This window comes from Artemia sp. Qi Xiang Cuo, chromosome 8, assembly GCF_049724085.1.
Source record: "Artemia sp. Qi Xiang Cuo chromosome 8, ASM4972408v1, whole genome shotgun sequence".
Classification (NCBI taxonomy): domain Eukaryota; kingdom Metazoa; phylum Arthropoda; class Branchiopoda; order Anostraca; family Artemiidae; genus Artemia; species Artemia sp. Qi Xiang Cuo.
Window position 1 is genome coordinate 6,238,619 of NC_142801.1, and position 20,782 is coordinate 6,259,400.

General features: G+C 37.5%; 1 protein-coding gene across 1 annotated transcript in view; it reads left to right on the forward strand.

The window, feature by feature from the left end:
- The window catches only part of LOC148949097 (cytoplasmic dynein 2 heavy chain 1-like), a 336,505-nt gene that overhangs the window by 99,894 nt on the left and 215,829 nt on the right, over nt 1-20,782 (forward strand). The window contains exon 7 of the mRNA XM_089092625.1: nt 19,465-19,550. Coding sequence (XP_088948751.1) covers nt 19,465-19,550 — 86 coding nt within the window. The remainder of the gene's footprint in view (nt 1-19,464; nt 19,551-20,782) is intronic.

Here is a 20,782-nt window from a genome sequence, read left to right on the forward strand (position 1 = left end):
TACTTATCAAGTAGGGACCACGGCAGGCGGTCAGTAAAAGCACTAAGTGCAGATCATTGCAAGGCAGTGACCACCTTGAAGAACATCACCGAACTCCTAAACAGGCTGTTTGCGTCGGTTTTCACCTATGAACCAGATAGTGCTCTTCCTCATAGCCCATCATACGACATCCCTAACCCGATGCCACCTATTCTACTCTCCCCCCTATCGTCCAAAAGCGACTTGAAGCGCTAGATGTCAATAAGTCCGTCAGTCGTGATAACTTGCACCCAAGACTATTGAAGGAGCCTGCCAAAGAAATTGCACAACCACTGTGCAATATATTCCAACTGTTGCTTGACTCAAAAAGGTACCCAAAGACTGGAAGTTGACCCATGTCACCCCAATATTGAAGAAAGGTGACCGCACCAAAGCCATAAACTACAGACCCATCAGTCTGACCTCAGCGGTGGCAAAAACCCTTGAGCGGATTGTGAATGCTGAAATTTTGACACATTTCCATAATAATAATATACTTTCCCCCGACCAGCACGGATTTCTGCCAGGAAAATCGGTTGAGACCAATCTCCTTGAGACATACAGCACCATAACAGATCACCTGGAGAAAGGAATCCCTGCGCACCTGATTTTACTGGACCTAGCCAAGGCTTTCGACAAGGTACCACAAAACCGTCTCAGATTGAAACTTTCAGCAGCAGGTACCCACTCGGACGTGGTCGATTGGGTCATGGAATTTTTGACTGGTCGGAGTCAGCAGGTTTGACTCTTCACAACTAATGGCGACAAGGTCTTCTCCGAACCATGTGATGTTGTAAGCGGAGTCCCCCAAGGTACTGTTTTGGGCCCTACCCTATTCCTTATATACATCAACGATATGATGAACGGAACAGAAAACAACATCGCTCTCTAGGCTAACGACTCCACGCCGTTTGAGCCTGCAAACCACCAAAGTCTGCAACGTAACCTTCTTAAAATCCAAACATTGGCACAAGACTGGCTAATTGAATTAAACGCATTATAGTGCAGTGCCCTTCCCTTTGGAAGCAACAACCCCGATCACCAGTACAACATGTCCAATCCCAATTCACTGGCTAGCTTAGTACTAAAGACATGTCCCGAAGAAACAGAACTAGGAGTGCTGATAGATGAACAACTGAAGTTCCACGGCCACTGGCAACAAGCAGTTTCAAAAGCAAATTCAAGCCTTGGTCTCCCCAAATGTACTATAATCAGTCGCTCCTATAAAGTCTTTCTAAGACTCTATAAGGCTATAGTTAGACCCGTTTTGGATTTTGGTACTTGTCTCACCTTCGCTTCTTATAAGAATGATACCAGTCTAATTAAAGGAGTTCAGAGACATGCCGCGAAGTGCATAGCTGGCCTACGAGATCTCCCGTACAACAAGAGACTGGAACGCATGCAGCTGCCAACACTCGTCTTCAGATGCCACCGTGGTGATATGATGCTGACCTACAAGTATAACGCACAACCAAATAACCCCCTCTTTACCAAACATTCAAGTCAGCACCATACAAGAAGACACTCACATAAGCTGCCAAAACGTTTTGTCAAAACACGAACGCGGCAACACTTCTTCTCCGAGCGTGTTGTCAACGATTGGAATAGCCTTCAAGCTGAAACGATGACTGCACCTACGGCTGCGTCCTTCAAGTCCAGACTTGACAAGGAATGGAATAACAAGCCATGGAAATATGAGTGGGACTGTCCGTCCCACTCAACTACTGACTGATGCCAACTTTATCATAACGAGTGTCTTGCTAGAAGGCTGATGCCACTTGTCATACCCAACCATCTCGCATACTCGATCCGAAGTTGCTGTTGTGCGGCGGTGTCAGCTCTATACCACTGAGAATGGTCTTTACAGGCCATACCTACCTCGTGGCCACTGCTACCGAGTGGGCTTAAATTGCATCTCTCCAGCAGACCTCTCCTATTGCGTGTCACTGGGCCCTAACACAGTGACAAATTTTTTGCCATCATTGACCCGGAGCACAACAGATCCAGTATGGACCTTAATTTGCTCCGAAGTGCGAATTAAGGTAATTAAGGTAAGGTAAAGTTTTTTATTAATTTCTGTCCATTTTTACTGGCAACGTTTCAAGTGTTTCAACATCTCCCATTTCAACATCAAAGTTTTTTTTCAACACATAAATGATCAAAAAATTTGATCATTGATAAGGGAAGGGAGCATCTGAAAAGGGAAAGAAGGGCTGGCTACCTTCCGATAGCTTTGCAAAAACCCCTGAAATTTCAATTTTATACTCTCCCCTGTTTCTTAGATATTGCTGATACGCTCTTTTGACAATCAGCACGCAAACAATATTTTTTATTGTATTTGGCATCCCTCTCAAAAGCTGTAGGGGGTCATGTCATCCCCATAGGAATAGTTATTTGATCTTTAGATTATGTTGAACAAAATGGCTATTTCAAAATTTTGATTAAATTTTTCTGAGGGAGCGTAACTAAAAAAGGCATGGGAGGTAGCTGACAGCACTCCAACCACTTTCAACATCTCTCTTAACGTATCTAGAAAGTTTCAATTTAATACCCTCAGTCGTTCTGAAAATATTGCAGATCCTCCTTTTTGATAAACTGGATACACATAGTGTCTTTTGATTTAGTATAACATTTTGATTTAGTAGAGCAGGCACCTAAAAAGGGTACGGAGAGGGTCCTTAACATTACTTAAATGTTTAAAACTTAATTCCCTCAGTTGTTCTTTATATATTGCTGGTAATCGTTTTTTACAACCATCTAGCACAAAGTGCTGGATTCTGTTCGGAACCGTCTCTATATTTTCTCAAAGTTTCACCTTAATACCCTAAGTCTTTTTGGAGACCCAAGATCAAACACTCCATCTTTTCCACTAAAACTCCTTTCATGTTAACAATAGGTAGCTTGCATAACTTACAGCCTTTGCCCCTGGGGCGGGGGGGGGGGGCAACCACGGAGCCATAGTTATTTGACATATGGACTGTCTTGAACAAAATGGTTATCTCAAAATTTCGATCGGATACATTTGGGGGAAAAAGGGCGCTTTGGGCAAGGGGTTGCCTTCTGATCACTTTTGAATCTTACAAAGGGAACCATAACTTTTGATTTCTAATTGAATAAGCCTCCTCCAAAGTTTATACGACCACCCCTTTCATAAAAACCTTATATGTTAACAATGAGTAACTTGCAAAACTTACATCCCTTTCCCTGGGAGTTGTGGGAGGTTTTGTCAGTCCCACGGGTATATTTAGTTGGTCTTTAGACTATAAAGCCAGTAGAATGGCCTTATTGACTCCCACGATGACCACGTGGTTTATGGTTTTCTCAGTGAGAATGAAAAAACAGATGAAATTCTCACTTGAAAAACCATGAATTTTTCAAATTCTCACTTGAAAAACCATGAATTTTAAAATTCTCTCTAGAAAAACCATGTAGTTTGTCAGATTTCTTTCTGTTTTTATGGATTTTGAAGTTATAATTTGAAAATTCATGTTATTTCAATTTAGAATTTTAAAAATTCATGGTTTTCCAAGTGAGAATTTTAAAAACAGGAACTTTCTCACTTGGAAAACCATAAACCACGTGGTCCTGTCACGAGTTTCTCACTTGGAAAACCATAAACCACGTGGTGCTGTCACGAGTCAGAACACCTGTGCTGTCGACCTCAATTCACATATCTTGAATCAATAATTCCCCTTAGAAACAACAAATTAATTTCCCTTTCTTGACAGATCAATCAATCAATGACATCATCTATCAGACTTTAAATTTCCCTTTCTTGACAGATCAATCAATCAATGACATCATCTGTCAGACTTTAAAAATTTTAGCCTAGAAACATTTCTCCAGGAATAGATCCAAAATCATTAATGTCTTTGCCTCGGGAACAGTTCTACTGGTCGAACTCCAAAGGATATTAATAACCACAGGCCATGGAAACAATTAGGCAAGAAACATCTTAGCGATGAATTGTTTTCGCGCGCGAAAAGGTTTCCATATAATTTGAAATGCATTGACGCAGAGATGCCAATAACATAGGAACACGCTGAATTTGCGTTTAGGGATTATTTGGGCGAAACAGTTTTAGACAGGTTATGGAACTATTTCGGTGAAACAGATAGAGACATTTTAAAAGAAGATTTTTGAAGAGATTTTGGAGGAGGTTTTGAGTGTGGTCGTTATAATACACAAGTTTCATTTGAACAGTGTTGTGAGGTCCTCTAACCCAACCCCAAAGGGTTCCAATCCTCCTACCCCAACCCCGAAGGAAGCCCCCGGTCCTCAAAGCCCCCCAAACTCCCAAAGGTTCCGATCCCCCTACCACATCCCCGAAGGAAGCCACCGGTCCTCAAAGGTTCTCTGGGCTTCCAAAGGACCCCCCCCCGGACCCCCAAAGACCCTCACCCAGTCCCCAAAGGTCCCCAGGCACCCAAAGGGCCCCAGACCCTAAAAAGGCCATACCCGAGCCCCAAAGGTCCTCCCCGGTCCCCAAAGGTCCACCAGACACCCCAAAGCCCGCCCCCGGCCCCCAAGGTCCACCAGAACCCCAAAAGCCCTCCCCCCCGGTCCCCAAAGGTCCACCAGATCCCCAAAAGCCCTCCACCGGTCCCCAAAGGCCCACCCCCGGCGCCCCGGGCTCCCAAAGGGCCCCGATTGCACGACCCCAACCCCGAAGGAAGCCGCCGGTCCGCAACGGGCCCCCAGGGTACCCACCGGGCCCCGAGTGCACTACCCCTCCCCCGACCGAAGCCTCCGGTCCTCACAGGTCCCCCCTGCTCCCAAAGGCCCGCCCCCGGTCCCCCAAGGTCCACCGGGCACCCAAAGGGCCCCCAGACCCCCAACGGACCCACCGGGCCCCAAAGGGACCAATCCGTGCTCAAGGACCCCCCCGGACCCCCAAAGGTCCTCCACCAGTCCCCAAAGGCCCTCTCCCGGGCCCAACGGTCCACCAGGCACCCAAAGGCCCCCAGACCCAAAAAAGGCCAGACCCGTGCCCCCCAAGGTCCTCCACCAGTCCCCAAAGGCCCACGCCCGGTCCCAAAGGTCCACCAGGCACCCAAAGGGCCCCAGCCCCTAAAAAGACCATACCCGAGCCCCCCCCCCGGCCCTCACCGGTCCCCACAGGTCCACCAGATCCCCAAAAGCCCTCCACCGGTCTCCACAGGCCCTCCCCGGGCTCCCAGGGCACCCCCCGGGCCCCGAGTGCTCTACCCCCACCCCGAAGGAAGCCTCCGGTCCCCAAAGGTCCCCCAGGCGTCCAAAGGACCCCCCGGACCCCTAAAGGCCCTCACCTGGTCCCCAAAGGTCCACCGGGCTCCCAAAGGGCCCACCGGACCCCACAGGGTCCCCCGGACCCCAAAGGTCCTCCCTAGGTCCTCAAGGGTCGCCCAAACCCCCAACGGACCCACCGGGACCCAACGGGCCCAATCGGTGCGCAAGGGCTCCCCGGACCCCCAAAGGCCCTCACCCGGTCCTCAAAGGTCCAACGGGCTCCTAAAGGACCAGTCGGTCCTCAAGGACACTCTCAGCCGTGCAAAGACCCTCCCCACACCCCCCCCGGCTCACCCCGGTCCCCAAAGGCCCCCACAGGCGCCCATATGGCCCCTCCACCCCACAATGGCCCCTGGATCCCCAAACGCCCTCCCCCGCCCCCACCCAAGAACCCCCTCTCCATTTTTAACACATTTTATTGCTTTATTATATCCTTTTAGAACAAGTTCCTTTCATAATGTCCCTCCTAAACCCATTTTCCAACTTGAAGTACTTATCTTTTTCACCCAATTTATCAATGAAAAAGAAATTATTTTTTAATAAATTATAATTTTAAAAATAATATAAAAATTTTACACTTTATTTAATATCTGTCTCTAAGAGATGAAAAATTTAAAATAATGTTCCAAATTTTTCGCAGAAGATAAAAAAAGTTCAAGTTTTCTTCTGAATTTTACCAAAGAACGTGCTCCAATTCTAATTTCTCCAGAGAAAACAAAAATCTTCCACTTCAGTTCTTTATTTCTCAAAGAAATAAAGAAATTTAAAGTTCAATTCTAAATTTTTCGGTGGAAGATAGAAAAAGCAATACCATACTTGTGAATATTTTCCCGGAAGATAAAAAGTTCTCGTTCAATTTACAGTGTCCTCAATGAAGTCAATGAAAGTTCAAGTTCTCTTCTGAATTTTACCAAAGAACACGCTTCAATTCTAATTTTTTCAGAGAAAACAAAAATCTTCCACTTCAGTTCTTTATTTCTCAAAGAAATAAAGAAATTTAAAGTACAATTATAAATTTTTATGTGGAAGATAGAAAAAGAAATACCATACTTGTGAATATTTTCCCGGAATATAAAAAGTTCTAGTTCAATTTAAATTTTCCTCAATGAAGTCAATGAAAGTTCAAGTTCTCTTCTGAATTTTACTAAAGAACAAAATTCAATTCTAATTTCACCAGAGAAAATAAAAATCTTCCACTTCAGTTCTCTATTTCACAAAGACATAAAGAAATTTAAAGTTCAATTCTAAATTTTTCGGTGGAAGATAGAAAAAGCACTACCATACTTGTGAATATTTTCCCGGAAGATAAAAAGTTCTAGTTCAATTTACAGTTTCCTCAATGAAGTCAAGGAAAGTTAAAGTTCTCTTCTGAATTTTACCAAAGAACACGCTTCAATTCTAATTTTTTCAGAGAAAACAAAAATCTTCCACTTCAGTTCTTTATTTCAAAAAGACATAAAGAAATTTAAAGTACAATTCTAAATTTTTCGGTGGAAGATAGAAAAAGCAATACCATACATGTGAATATTTTCCCGGAAAATAAAAAGTTCTAGTTCAATTTACAATTTCCTCAACGAAGTGAAGAAAGGTTCAAGTTTTCTTATGAATTTTACTAAAGAACAAAATTCAATTCTAATTTCACCAGATAAAATAAAAATCTTCCACTTCAGTTCTTTATTTCACAAAGACATAAAGAAATTTAAAGTTCAATTCTAAATTTTTCGGTGGAAGATAGAAAAAGTAATACCATACTTGTGAATATTTCCCCGGACGATAAAAAGTTCTAGTTCAATTTACAGTTTCGTCAATGAAGTCAAGGAAAGTTCAAGTTCTCTTCTGAATTTTACCAAAGAATAAAATTCAATTCTAATTTTTCAGAGAAAACAAAAATCTTCCACTTCAGTTCTTTATTTCGCAAAGACATAAAGAAATTTAAAGTACAATTCTAAATTTTTCGGTGGAAGATAGAAAAAGCAATATCATACATGTGAATATTTTCCCGGAAAATAAAAAGTTCTAGTTCAATTTATAATTTCCTCAACGAAGTCAAGTAAGGTTCAAGTTCTCTTCTGAATTTTACCAAAGAACAAAATTCAATTCTAATTTCAACAGAGAAAATAAAAATCTTCCACTTCAGTTCTCTATTTCACAAAGACATAAAGAAATTTAAAGTTCAATTCTAAATTTTTCGGTGGAAGATAGAAAAAGTAATACCAGACATGTGAATATTTTCACGGAAGATAAAAAGTTCTAGTTCAATTTATAGTTTCCTCACCGAAGTCAAGGAAAGTTCAAGTTCTCTTCTGAATTTTACCAAAGAACACGCTTCAATTCTAATTTCACCAGAGAAAACAAAAATCTTCCACTTAAGTTCTCTATTTCAAAAAGACATAAAGAAATTTAAAGTTCAATTCTAAATTTTTCTATGTAAGATAGAAAAAGTAATACCATACCTGTGAATATTTTCACGTAAGAAAAAAAGTTCTAGTTCAATTTGCAAGTTCCTCAAAGAAGTGAAGAAAGGTTCAAGTTCTCTTCTGAATTTTACTAAAGAACAATAATCAATTCTAATTTCACCAGAGAAAATAAAAATCTTCCACTTCAGTTCTTTATTTCACAAAGACATAAAGAAATTCAAAGTTCAATTCTAAATTTTTCGGTGGAAGATAGAAAAAGTATTACCATACTTGTGAATATTTTCCCTGAAGATAAATAGTTCTAGTTCACTTGACAGTGTCCACAACGAAGTGAAGAAAAGTTCAAGGTCTCTTCTGAATTTTACTAAAGAACAAAATTCAATTCTAATTTCACCAGAGAAAATAAAAATCTTCCACTTATGTTCCCTATTTCAAAAATACATAAAGAAATTTAAAGTTCAATTATAAATTTTTAGGAGGACGATAGAAAAATTAATACCATACTTATGAATATTTTCCCGGAAGATAAAAATTTCTTGTTCAATTTACAATTTCATCAAAGAAGTCAAGGAAAGTTCAAGTTCTCTTCTGAATTTTACCAAAGAAAAAAATTCAATTCTAATTTCACCAGAGAAAACAAAAATCTTCCACTTCAGTTCATTATTTAACAAAGACATAAAGAAATTTAAAGTACAATTCTAAATTTTTCGGTGGAAGATAGAAAAAGCAATACCATACTAGTGAATATTTTCCCCGGAAAATAAAAAGTTCTAGTTCAATTTACAATTTCCTCAAAGAAGTCAAGGAAAGTTCAAGTTCTCTTCTGAATTTTACCAAAGAACAAATTTCAATTCTAATTTCACCAGAGAAAATAAAAATCTTCCACTTCAGTTCTCTATTTCACAAAGACATAAAGAAATTTAAAGTACAATTCTAAATTTTTCGGTGGAAGATAGAAAAAGTAATAGCGGACCTGTGACTATTTTCACGGAACATAAAAAGTTCTAGTTCAATTTTAAATTTCCTCAAAGAAGTTAAGAAAGGTTCAAGTTCTCTTCTGAATTTTACTAAAGAACAAAATTCAATTCTAATTTCACCAGAGAAAATAAAAATCTTCCACTTCAGTTCTATATTTCACAAAGACATAAAGAAATTTAAAGTACAATTCTAAATTTTTCGGTGGAAGATAGAAAAAGTAATACCATACCTGTGATTATTTTCACGGAAGATAAAAATTTCTAGTTCAATTTAAAATTTTCTCAATGAAGTCAAGGAAAGTTCAAGTTCTCTTCTGAATTTTACTAAAGAACAAAATTCAATTCTAATTTCACCAGAGAAAATAAAAATCTTCAACTTCAGTTCTCTATTTCACAAAGACATAAATAAATTTAAAGTTCAATTCTAAATTTTTCTGTGGTAGATAGAAAAAGTAATACCATGCTTGTGAATATTTTCCCGGAAGATAAAAAGTTCTAGTTCAATTTACAGTTTCCTCAATTAAGTAAAGGAAATTTCATGTTCTCGTAATAATTTTACTAAAGAAAAAATTCAATTCTAATTTCACCAGAGAAAATAAAAATCTTCCACTTCAGTTCTTTATTTCACAAAGACATAAAGAAATTTAAAGTACAATTCTAATTTTTCTGTGGAAGATAGAAAAAGAAAGACAATATCTGTTAATATTTTCCCGGACAATAAAAAGTTCTAGTTCAATTTACAATTTCCTCAACGAAGTGAAGAAAAGTTCAAGTTCTCTTCTGAATTTTACTAAAGAACAAAATTCAATACTAATTTCACCAGAGAAAATAAAAATCTTCCACTTCAGTTCTCTATTTCACAAAGACATAAAGAAATTTAAAGTTCAAGTATAAATTTTTCGGTGGAAGATAGAAAAAGTAATACCATACCTGTGAATATTTTCACGGAAGATAAAAAGTTCTAGTTCAATTTAAAATTTTCTCAACTAAGTCAATTACAGTTAAAGTTCTCTTCTTAATTTTACTAAAGAACAAAATTCAATTCTAATTTCAACAGAGAAAATAAAAATCTTCAAATTCAGTTCTATATTTCACAAAGACATAAAGAAATTTAAAGTTCAATTATAAATTTTTCGGTGGAAGATAGAAAAAGTAATACCATACCTGTGAATATTTTCACGGAAGATAAAATGTTCTATTTCAATATCAAACTTTCTCAATTACTTAACGTAACGATCTATGTTTCTTATGAATTTTATCATTGAAAACTATTCAAGTATCATTTCTCCAGATATAACGGAAATAATCAACTACAGTGCCTTATTCAGACCTGACAGAAAGAAATTAAATGTTAAATTATATAATTTTATGTGGTAGATATAAAAATTAATACCATACTTGTGAATATTTTCACGGAAGATAAAAAGTTCTAGTTCAATTTAAAATTTTCTCAACGAAGTCAAGGAAAGTTCAAGTTCTCTTCTGAACTTTACCAAAGAACACGATTCAATTCTAATTTTTTCAGAGAAAATAAAAATCTTACACTTCAGTTCTTTATTTCACAAAGACATACAGAAATTTAAAGTTCAATTCTAATTTTTCGGTGGGTTATTGAAAATTAATGCCATACTTGTGATTATTTTTACGAAAGATAAAAAGTTCTAATTCAATTTTAAATTTCCCCCGGAAGATAAAAAGGTCTAGTTCAACTTGCTATTATCTTTGTGAAAACACGCAAACTCAGAAAAAATGCTCAATGTTCCTTTAGTACCTATGCAATTAGACTAAAAATGAAGATATTTATGCAGAGTTTCAACTCGCTATGGCTAAGTTTGCTAAAAACAAGCTATTTTCTTGCGAAAACACACAAACTCAGAAAAAATTTTCAATGTTCCTTAATCACCTACGCAATTAGGCTTAAATGAAGATATTTATGCAGGGTTTCAACTCTATATGGCTAAGTTTGCTAAAAACAAGCTATTTTCTTGCGAAAACACACGAAATCAGAAAAAATATTGTGAGGTTAGGTTAAGTTAGATTAGGTTAGGTTAGCCTACGTACGCGCGCATATAGGTTAAGTTAGGTTAGATTAAGTTAGGTTAGATTAAGTTAGGTTAGGCTAGGTTAGCCTACGGACGCGGGCGTTCGTCGGCGAACCTGGCCGCTCCTAACTTCCTCTAACCGAACTTAATCTAACCTAACGTCACCGATATGCGCGCGGCCGTCGGCTAACCTAACCTAATCTAACTTAAAATAACCTAACAATATTTTTTCTGATTTCGTGTGTTTTCGCAAGAAAATAGCTTGTTTTTAGCAAACTTATCCATATCGAGTTGAAACTCTGCATAAATATCTTCATTTAAGCCTAAATTAGAAGGTGCTTAAGGAACATTGAATATTTTTTTCTGATTTTGTGTGTTTTCGCAAGAAAATAGCTTGTTTTTAGCAAACTTAGCCATAACGAGTTGAAACTCTGCATAAATATCTTCATTTTTAGTCTAATTGCATAGGTACTAAAGGAACATTGAGCATTTTTTCTGAGTTTGTGTGTTTTCAAAAAGATAATAGCAAGTTGAAGTAGAACTTTTTATCTTCCGTGGACATTTAAAATTGAAGTAGAACTTTTTATCTTCCGTAAAAATAATCACAAGTATGGCATTAATTTTCAATAACCCACCGAAAAATTAGAATTGAACTTTAAATTTCTTTATGTCTTTGTGAAATAAAGAACTGAAGTGTAGGATTTTTATTTTCTCTGAAAAATTTAGAATTGAAGCGTGTTCTTTGGTAAAGTTCAGAAGAGAACTTGAACTTTCCTTGACTTCGTTGAGAAAATTTTAAATTGAACTAGAACTTTTTATCTTCCGTGAAAATAATCACATGTATGGTATTAATTTTTCTATCTTCAAGCTAAAATTTTATAATTGAAATTTGAATTTCTTTATGTATTTTAGAAATAATGAAATGAAGTGGAAGATTTTTATTTTCTCTGGTGAAATTAGAATTTAAGTGTGTTCATTGAGAAAATTCAGAAGAGAACTTGAACTTTCCTTGACTTCGTTGAGAAAATTTTAAATTGAACTAGAACTTTTTATAGTCCTTGAAAATATTCACAGGTATGGTATTACTTTTTCTATCTTCCACCGAAAAATTTAGTATTGAACTTTAAATTTATATATGTCTTTGTGAAATATAGAACTGAAGTGGAAGATTTTTATGGTCTCTGGTGAAATTAGAATTGAATTTTGTTCTTTATTAAAATTCAGAAGAGAACTTGAACTTTCCTTGACTTCATTGAGAAAATTTTAAATTGAACTAGAACTTTTTATCTTCCGTGAAAATATTCACAGGTATGGTATTACTTTTTCTATCTTCCACCGAAAAATTAATAATTTAAATTTAATTTAATTTATGTATTTTTTAAATAGAGAACTGAAGTGGAATATTTTTATTTTCTCTGGTGAAATTAGAATTGAATTTTGTTCTTTAGTAAAATTCAGAAGAGAACTTGAACTTTTCTTCACTTCGTTGAGGAAATTGTAAATTGAACTAGAACTTTTTATTTTCCGGGAAAATATTCACAGGTATGGTATTGCTTTTTCTATCTTCCACCGAAAAATTAGAATTGTACTTTAAATTTCTTTATGTCTTTGTGAAATAAAGAACTGAAGTGGAAGATTTTTATTTTCTCTGGTGAAATTAGAATTGAATTTGTTCTTTAGTAAAATTCAGAAGAGAACTTGAAATTTCCTTGACTTCATTGAGGAAAATGTAAATTGAACTAGAACTTTTTATCTTCCGGGGAAATATTCACAAGTATTGTATTACTTTTTATATCTTCCACCGAAAAATTTATAATTGAACTTTAAATTTATTTATGTCTTTGTGAAATAGAGAACTGAAGTGGAATATTTTTATTTTCTCTGGTGAAATTAGAATTTAATTTTGTTCTTTATTAAAATTCAGAAGAGAACTTGAACTTTCCTTGACTTCGTTGAGAAAATTTTATATTGATCTAGAACTTTTTATATTCCGTGAAAATAATCACATGTATGGTATTAATTTTTCTATCTTCCACCGAAAAATTTAGAATTGTACTTTAAATTTCATTATGTCTTTGTGAAATAGATAACTGAAGTGGAAGATTTTTATTTTCTCTGGTGAAATTAGAATTGAATTTTGTTCTTTGGTAAAATTCAGAAGAGAACTTGAACATTTCTTCACTTCGTTGAGGAAATGGTAAAATGAACAAGAACTTTTTATTGTCCGGGAATATAATCACAGTTATGGTATTCCTTTTTCTATCTTCCACCGAAAAATTAGAATTGAACTTTAAATTTCTTTATGTATTGGTGTATTAGAGTCCTGTAGTGGTCGATATTTTTTTTATCTGGTGAAATACGACGTGACTTGTTTTCTGAGGTAAACTTCAGAAGAGAACTTGAACTTTCCTTGACTTCATGGAGGAAATTGTAAATTGAACTAGAACTTTTTATTTTCCGGGAAAATATTCACAAGTATGGTATTGCTTTTTCTATCTTCCACCGAAAAATTTAGAATTGAACTTTAAATTTCTTTATGTCTTTGTGAAATAAAGAACTGAAGTGGAAGATTTTTGTTTTCTCTGGTGAAATTAGAATTGAATTTGTTCTTTGGTAAAATTCAGAAGAGAACTTGAACTTTCCTTGACTTCATTGAGGAAATTGTAAATTGAACTAGAACTTTTTATCTTCCGGGAAAATATTCACAAGTATGGTATTACTTTTTCTATCTTCCTCCTAAAAATTTAGAATTGAACTTTAAATTTATTTATGTCTTTGTGAAATAGAGAACTGAAGTGGAAGATTTTTATTTTCTCTGGTGAAATTAGAATTGAATTTTATTCTTTGGTAAAATTCAGAAGAGAACTTGAACTTTTATTCACTTCGTTGAGGAAACTGAAAAGTGAAATATAACATTTGCTCGAAATTTAATATATTCTCAGGGTGTGTATTACTTTTTCTCTCTTCCACCTAAAAATATAGAATTGAACTTTAAATTTCTTTATGTCTTTGTGAAATAAATAACTGAATAGGACTATTTTTATTTTGTATTGTGAACGTATAATTGAATTTTGTTCTTTAGTAAAATTCATTAGAGAACTTGAACCTTTCTTCACTTCGTTGAGGATCTTGCAAATTGAACTAGAACTTTTTATCTTCCAGGAAAATATTCACAGGTATGGTATTACTTTTTCAATCTTCCATAGAAAAATTTAGAATTGTACTTTTAATTTATTTATGTCTTTGTGAAATATAGAACTGAAGTTGAAGATTTTTATTTTCTATTGTTAAATTAGAATTGAAGCGTTTTATTTGGTAAAAGTCAGAAGATAACTTTATCTGTCCGTGACTTCAGTGAGGAAATTGTATATTGAACTAGAACTTTTTATTTTCCGTGAAAATATTCACAAGTCTGGTATTACTTTTTCTATCTTTCACCGAAAATGTTAGACGTGTACTTTAAATTTCTTTTTGTCTTTGTGAAATAGAGAACTGAAGTGGAAGATTTTTATTTTCTCTGGTGAAATTAGAATTTAATTTTTTTCTTTGTTAAAATTCAGAAGAAAACTTGAACCTTTCTTCACCTCGTAGAGGAAATTATAAATTGAACTAGAACTTTTTATTTTCCGTGAAAATATTCACGAGTCTGGTATTGCTTTTTCTATCTTCCACCGAAAAATTTAGAATTTTAATTTAAATTTATTTATGTCTTTGAGAAATAAAGAACTGAAGTGGAAGATTTTTGTTTTCTCTTAAAAAATTAGAATTGAATTTTATTCTTTGGTAAAATTCAGAAGAGAACTTGAACTTTCCTTGACTTCATTGAGGAAACTTTAAATTTAACTAGACCTTTTTATCTTCCGGTGAAATATACACAAGGATGGTATTACTTTTTCTATCGTCCACCTAAAAATTTATAATAGTAATTTAAATGTCTTTATGTCTGTGTGAAATAGATAACTGACGTTGACGATTTTTGTTTTCTCTGGTGTACTTAGAATTGAATTTTGTTCTTTAGTAAAATTCAGAAGAAAACTTGAACCTTTCTTCACTTCGTTGAGGACCTTGTAAATTGAACTAGAACTTTTTATGGTCCTGGAAACTATTCACATGTATGGTAGTGCATTGTCTATCTTCCACAGAAAAATTAGAATTGTACTTTAAATTTCTTTATGTCTTTGCGAAATAAAGAACTGAAGTTGAAGATTTTTTTTTTCTATGAAAAAAATATAAGTGAATATATTTCTTTGTTAAAATTCATAATAGAACTTGAACTTTCCTTGACTTCATTGAGGAAAGTGTAAATTGAACTAGAACTTTTTATATTCCGGGAAAATATTCACAAGTATTGTATTGCTTTTTCTATCTTCCACCGAAAAATTTAGAATTGAACTTTAAATTTCTATATGTCTTTGTGAAATAAAGAACTGAAGTGGAAGATTTTTATTGTATCTGGTGAAATTAGAATTGAATATTGTTCTTTAGTAAAATTCAGAAGAGAACTTTAACTTTCCTTGACTTCATTGAGGAAATTTTAAATTGAACTAGAACTTTTTATGTTCCGGGAAAATATTCACATGTATGGTATTGCTTTTTCTATCTTCCATCGAAAAATTTAGAATTGAACTTTAAATTTCTTTATGTCTTTGAGAAATAAAGAACTGAAGTGGAAGATTTTTGTTTTCTCTGAAAATATTAGAATTGAAGCGTGTTCTTTGGTAAATTTCAGAAGAGAACTAGAACGTTGCTTGACGTCATTGAGGAAACTGGAAATATAACTAGAACTTTTTATCTTCCGGTAAAATATTCACAAGTATGGTATTGCTTTTTCTATCTTCCATCGAAAAATTTAGAATTGAACTTTAAATTTATTTATTTCTTTGTGAAATATAGAACTGAAGTGGAAGATTTTTGTTTTATCTGGAGAAATTAGAATTGGAGCACGTTCTTTGGTAAAATTCAGAAGAAAACTTGAACTTTTTTTATCTTCTGCGAAAAATTTGGAACAGTATTTTAAATTTTTCATCTCTTCGAGACAGATCTGAACTAAAGTGGAAAATTTTTATATTATTTGGAAAATTAGAATTGATTAAAAACTAATTTCTTTTTCATTGAGAAAGTGGGTGAAAAAGATAAGTACTTCAAGTTGGAAAATGGGTTTAGGAGGTACATTATGAAAGTAACTTGTTCTAAAGGATATAATAACGCAATAAAAAGTGTTAAAATTGGCGAGGGGGTTCTTGGGAGGGGCCGGGGGAGGGCGTTGGGGGAGCCTGGGGCCCTTGAGGGGGGGAGGGGTCATATGGGCGCCTGAGGGGACCTTTGGGGACCGGGGGGAGCCGTTGGGGGTCGGGGGAGGGTCTGTGCACGTCTGAGAGGGTCCTTGAGGACCGACTGGTCCTTTAGGAGCCCGGTGGACCTGTGAGGACCTGGTGAGGGCCTTTGGGGGTCCGGGGAGCCCTTGAGCACCGAGTGGGCCCTGTGGGGCCCGGTGGGTCCGTTGGGGGTCTGGGCGACCCTTGAGGACCTGGGGAGGACCTGTGGGGTCCGGGGGACCCGGTGGGGTCCGGTGGTCCCGTTGGGAGCCCGGTGGACCGTTGGGGACCTGGTGAGGGCCTGTAGGGGTCCAGGGGGTCCTTTGGAAGCCTGGGGGACCTTGGTGGCCCGGCGGCGTCCTGCGGGGGTGGGGGAGCGCAATCGGGGCCCGTGGGGAGCCCTGGGCGCCCGGGGAGGGCCTTTGGGGACCGGGGGCGGGCTTTTGGGGATCTGGGGGACCTTGGGGGACCGGTGAGGGCCTTTGGGGGGGCTCGGGTATGGTCTTTTTAGGGTCTGGGGCCCTTTGGGTGCCTGGTGGACCATTGGGACCGGGAGAGGGCCTTTGGGGACTGGTGGAGGACCTTTGGGGGCTCGGGTATGGCCTTTTTAGGGTCTGGGGGCCTTTGGGTGCCTGGTGGACCTTTGGGCCCGGGAGAGGGCCTTGGGGGACTGGTGGAGGACCTTGGGGGGTCCGGGGGGGTCCTTGTGCACGGTTTGGTCCCTTGGGGGCCCGGTGGGGCGTTTGGGGGTCTGGGGGCCCTTTGGGTGCCCGGTGGACCTTGGGGGACCGGGTGCGGGCATTTGGGAGCCTGGGGGCCCTTTGCGGACCGGTGGCGTCCTTCGGGGTAGGGGTAGAGCAATCGGGGCCCTTTGGGAACCCGGGGGGCCCTTTGAGGCCCGGAGGCGACCTTCGGGGTAGGGGTAGAGCAATGGGGGCCGTGGGGTTGCCGGTGGTGCGGGGTGAGGCCCTTGGGGGACGGGGGTAGGGCTTTTGGGTTGGGGTGGGACATTGGGGGACCGGGGGGAGGGAGGGGGGGTGTGGGTGGGCCCTGGGGGGACCGGGTCTGGCTGGGGGTGTGCGGTGGGCCCTGTGGGGACCGGGGCGGACCGGTGGGGCTCGGGTAGGGTGTGTTTCGAGTCTGGGGCCCTGTGTGTGCCTGGGGACCTGTGGGGAACTGTGTGAGGGTCTTTGGGGGTCCGGGGGGGGGGGGCCTTTGGAAGCCCAGAGAACCTTTGAGGACCGGTGGCTTCCTTCGGGGTTGTGGTAGGGGGATCGGAACCTTTGGGAGTTTGGGGGGCTTTGAGGACCGGGGGCTTCCTTCGGGGTGGGGGTAGGAGGATTGGAACCCTTTGGGGTTGGGTTAGAGGACCTCACAACACTGTTCAAATGAAACTTGTGTATTATAACGACCACACTCAAAACCTCCTCCAAAATCTCTTCAAAAATCTTCTTTTAAAATGTCTCTATCTGTTTCACCGAAATAGTTCCATAACCTGTCTAAAACGGTTTCGCCCAAATAATCCCTAAACGCAAATTCAGCGTGTTCCTTTGTTATTGGCATCTCTGCGTCAATGCATTTCAAATTATATGGAAACCTTTTCGCGCGCTAAAACAATTCATCGCTAAGATGTTTCTTGCCTAATTGTTTCCATGGCCTTTGTTTATTAATATCATTTGTAGTTCGACCAGTAGAACTTTTCCCGAGGCAAAGACATTAATGATTTTGGATCTATTCCTGGAGAAATGTTTCTAGGCGAAAATTTTTAAAGTCTGACAGATGATGTCATTGATTGATTGATCTGTCAAGAAAGGGAAATTTAAAGTCTGATAGATGATGTCATTGATTGATTGATCTGTCAAGAAAGGGAAATTAATTTGTTGTTTCTAAGTGGAATTATTGATTCACGATATGTGAATTGAGGTCGACAGCACAGGTGTTCTGACTCGTGACAGCACCACGTGGTTTATGGTTTTCCAAGTGAGAAACTCGTGACAGGACCACGTGGTTTATGGTTTTCCAAGTGAGAAAGGTCCTGTTTTTCAAATTCTCACTTTGAAAACAATGAATTTTTCAAATTCTCACTTGAAAAAACATGAATTTTAAAATTCTAACATGAAAAACAATAAAAACACACATACCAGAGACAAAATACATTGTTTTTAAAGAGATAAATTTACATTTAATGTTTTTCCATGTTATAATTTTAAAAATTCATGGTTTTTCAAGTGAGAATTTCATCTGTTTTGTCATTCTCACTGAGAAAACCATAAACCACGTGGTCATCGTGGGAGTCAATAAGGCCATTCTACTAAAGCCAAATGTTAGTCCCCTGACCCTAAATTAGCTGTGTGTTTTGTTTGTTTTTTGTCGTTTGTTTTTGGGAGTAGACCCATTGGGCTTTTGTGAACTGAGTCATGATAATTCCTAGATTTTCTTTAAATTCCTATAAAGGAGCCTTTCATTTTGCACAAATGCTAAAGTCCGTAAACATTCCGTTTTGTAAACGTCAAGCCTATCCTCCCAAAACTTATGAAAAAACCTGCTTCAGAGAGTTGATTTGTCATTATCGTTACCAAAACTTTCAGTATTCTAATATTATGTCTGAAGGCTTATCTATCTATTCTTCTAAACTTTTTCAACTGTGAAAGAACAGCCTGTGTTTTACCTATTTCACTTTTTATAGCTTCACCACAACCAGCAATCTTACAAATAGTGTTACCTTTGCGAGTGGAGCTATGCATTCGGTCGATAGCATCTTGGTGCTTAGCATCTGCTATTTATCATGATAGCTAGATTACGAATCTAGATTCGTAATCTAGATAGCTCGGTCTTCACATTTAATTTCTTACCAGTCATACCCCCTCATTGAAGTCTGAAAGTATCTGAAAATTCCCTTTTTCTACAAAACTTTTTTACATAATACTTTTTTGATTTACAAAATACACTAGGATTTGAGGGAGTTATATTAATAATACGTAAGAAGCAACGAGGAATTTAAAAAAAATATATAATATTTTTTTAAACAGATTTTCCCCGCGTTCCTGGCTTCAACATTATTTTTTTTTTCATTTGGTTCGTTTTAATTGTGTGAAGTGCTGAAATTGATCGATGTACTTAAGAGGTGTAGAAATTTCGTCACAATTGTCTCTAATCATGCTTACTAAACACAGCTTTGCTTTAATACGCAAATTATTAATTTCAAATAAAATTTAGATTAAAATGTTACATCACTGGCTTATTTTCAACTCAATTTCGTTTTGTAAGTGATACAGATTACACAACAAATAAATAAGGAGCCTGTGATTAAGTTTGTTGCTAGAAAATTGACAGAATATTGGCCTTCTTTCTGAAGAAATCCCAAAGGCACAGTATTTTTTTAATGCTTATTTCAACTTTTAAGTTATTTATTTGTTGTTCGTTACAGATTTGGTAAAATATTGGTCATTAAGGATGTAGTAGACTTCCAACCTCCAATTTCAACTTTGGTGCAGCATGTATCATCGCTGCGACGTAAGTTTCCTCATTCTTATTTTATATGCAGACAAAAATGGCCTTATCTTATTATTACATAAAAAAAAACTTCTAATCGCAAACCCCTGAATCACAAAGGCCGGTTAATTAGAATCGATAGCTCTTTTGAAAGTACTAAAAAAAACTTTAGTGTAAAGAACAAGGTATTGACATGGGGCGAGCCCCCCCATATACGTAATAATTTCTCTTCGCTTTAAGTTTTAATGCTGCTCCTTACTTTCAGTTGAAAAAAACTTGTTTTTTTATTTAATTTCTGATTGTTTTTTAAATAATAATGGGAAATCCGGCACCCCCTTCATAGAAAAGTCCTTTTCCCCAAGGAAGCATCCTCCATGGAAAGATCCTCCCCCGTAAGCCTCTCATCCGACCACCCCCCACCAGAAAAAAATCCCTCCTGTAAATGCCTGTATACTTCCCAATAAGCAATACTCTTTGCAAACAATGGGAAAGTTTATAACTTGCAGCCCTTCCCCTGGGAACTGTGGGGGATTAAGTCATCCTCAAAGACATATTTATTTGATTTTCGACTATGCTGAACAAAAAGGTTATCTCAAAATTTTGATTAGGTGACTTTGAGAAAAAAATGAGCGTGGGAGGGGGCCAAGTTGCCCTCTGATTTTTTGGTCACTTAAAAACGACACTAAAACTTTTAATTTCCGTTCAAATGAGCCCTCTTACGATATTCTAGTACTACTGGATCGACATGATCACTCCTGTAAAAGAAAAACGAAAAAAAAACAACAAATAAACTCGCATCCGTGATCTTTCTTCTGGCAAAAAATACAAAATTACAAATTTTTTCAGATAGGAGCTGGAAACTTCTATAGTAGGGTTCTTTGATACGATGAATCTGATGGAGTGAGTTTCATTAAAGTGCTACGGCTTTTAGGGGTTGTTCCCCCTTTTTTTGAAAATAAGGCAAATTTTCTCAGGCATGTAACTTTTGATGAGTAAGACTTAACTTGATGAAACTTATATATTTGAAATCAGCATAAGCATCTGATTCTTTTGATGTATCTATTGGTATCAAAATTTCGTCTTTTAGAGTTTCGGCTTCTATTGAGCCGGGCCGCTCCTTACTTACAGTTCGTTACCACGAACTGTTTGGTTTTCTTGAGCTGCTAGTAGTGTATAGGCGGACATGACCTTAGAGTCTGACAAAATTCATGGTCATGAATCGATATCTAAAAAAATCACCAAGTCTTACCAAA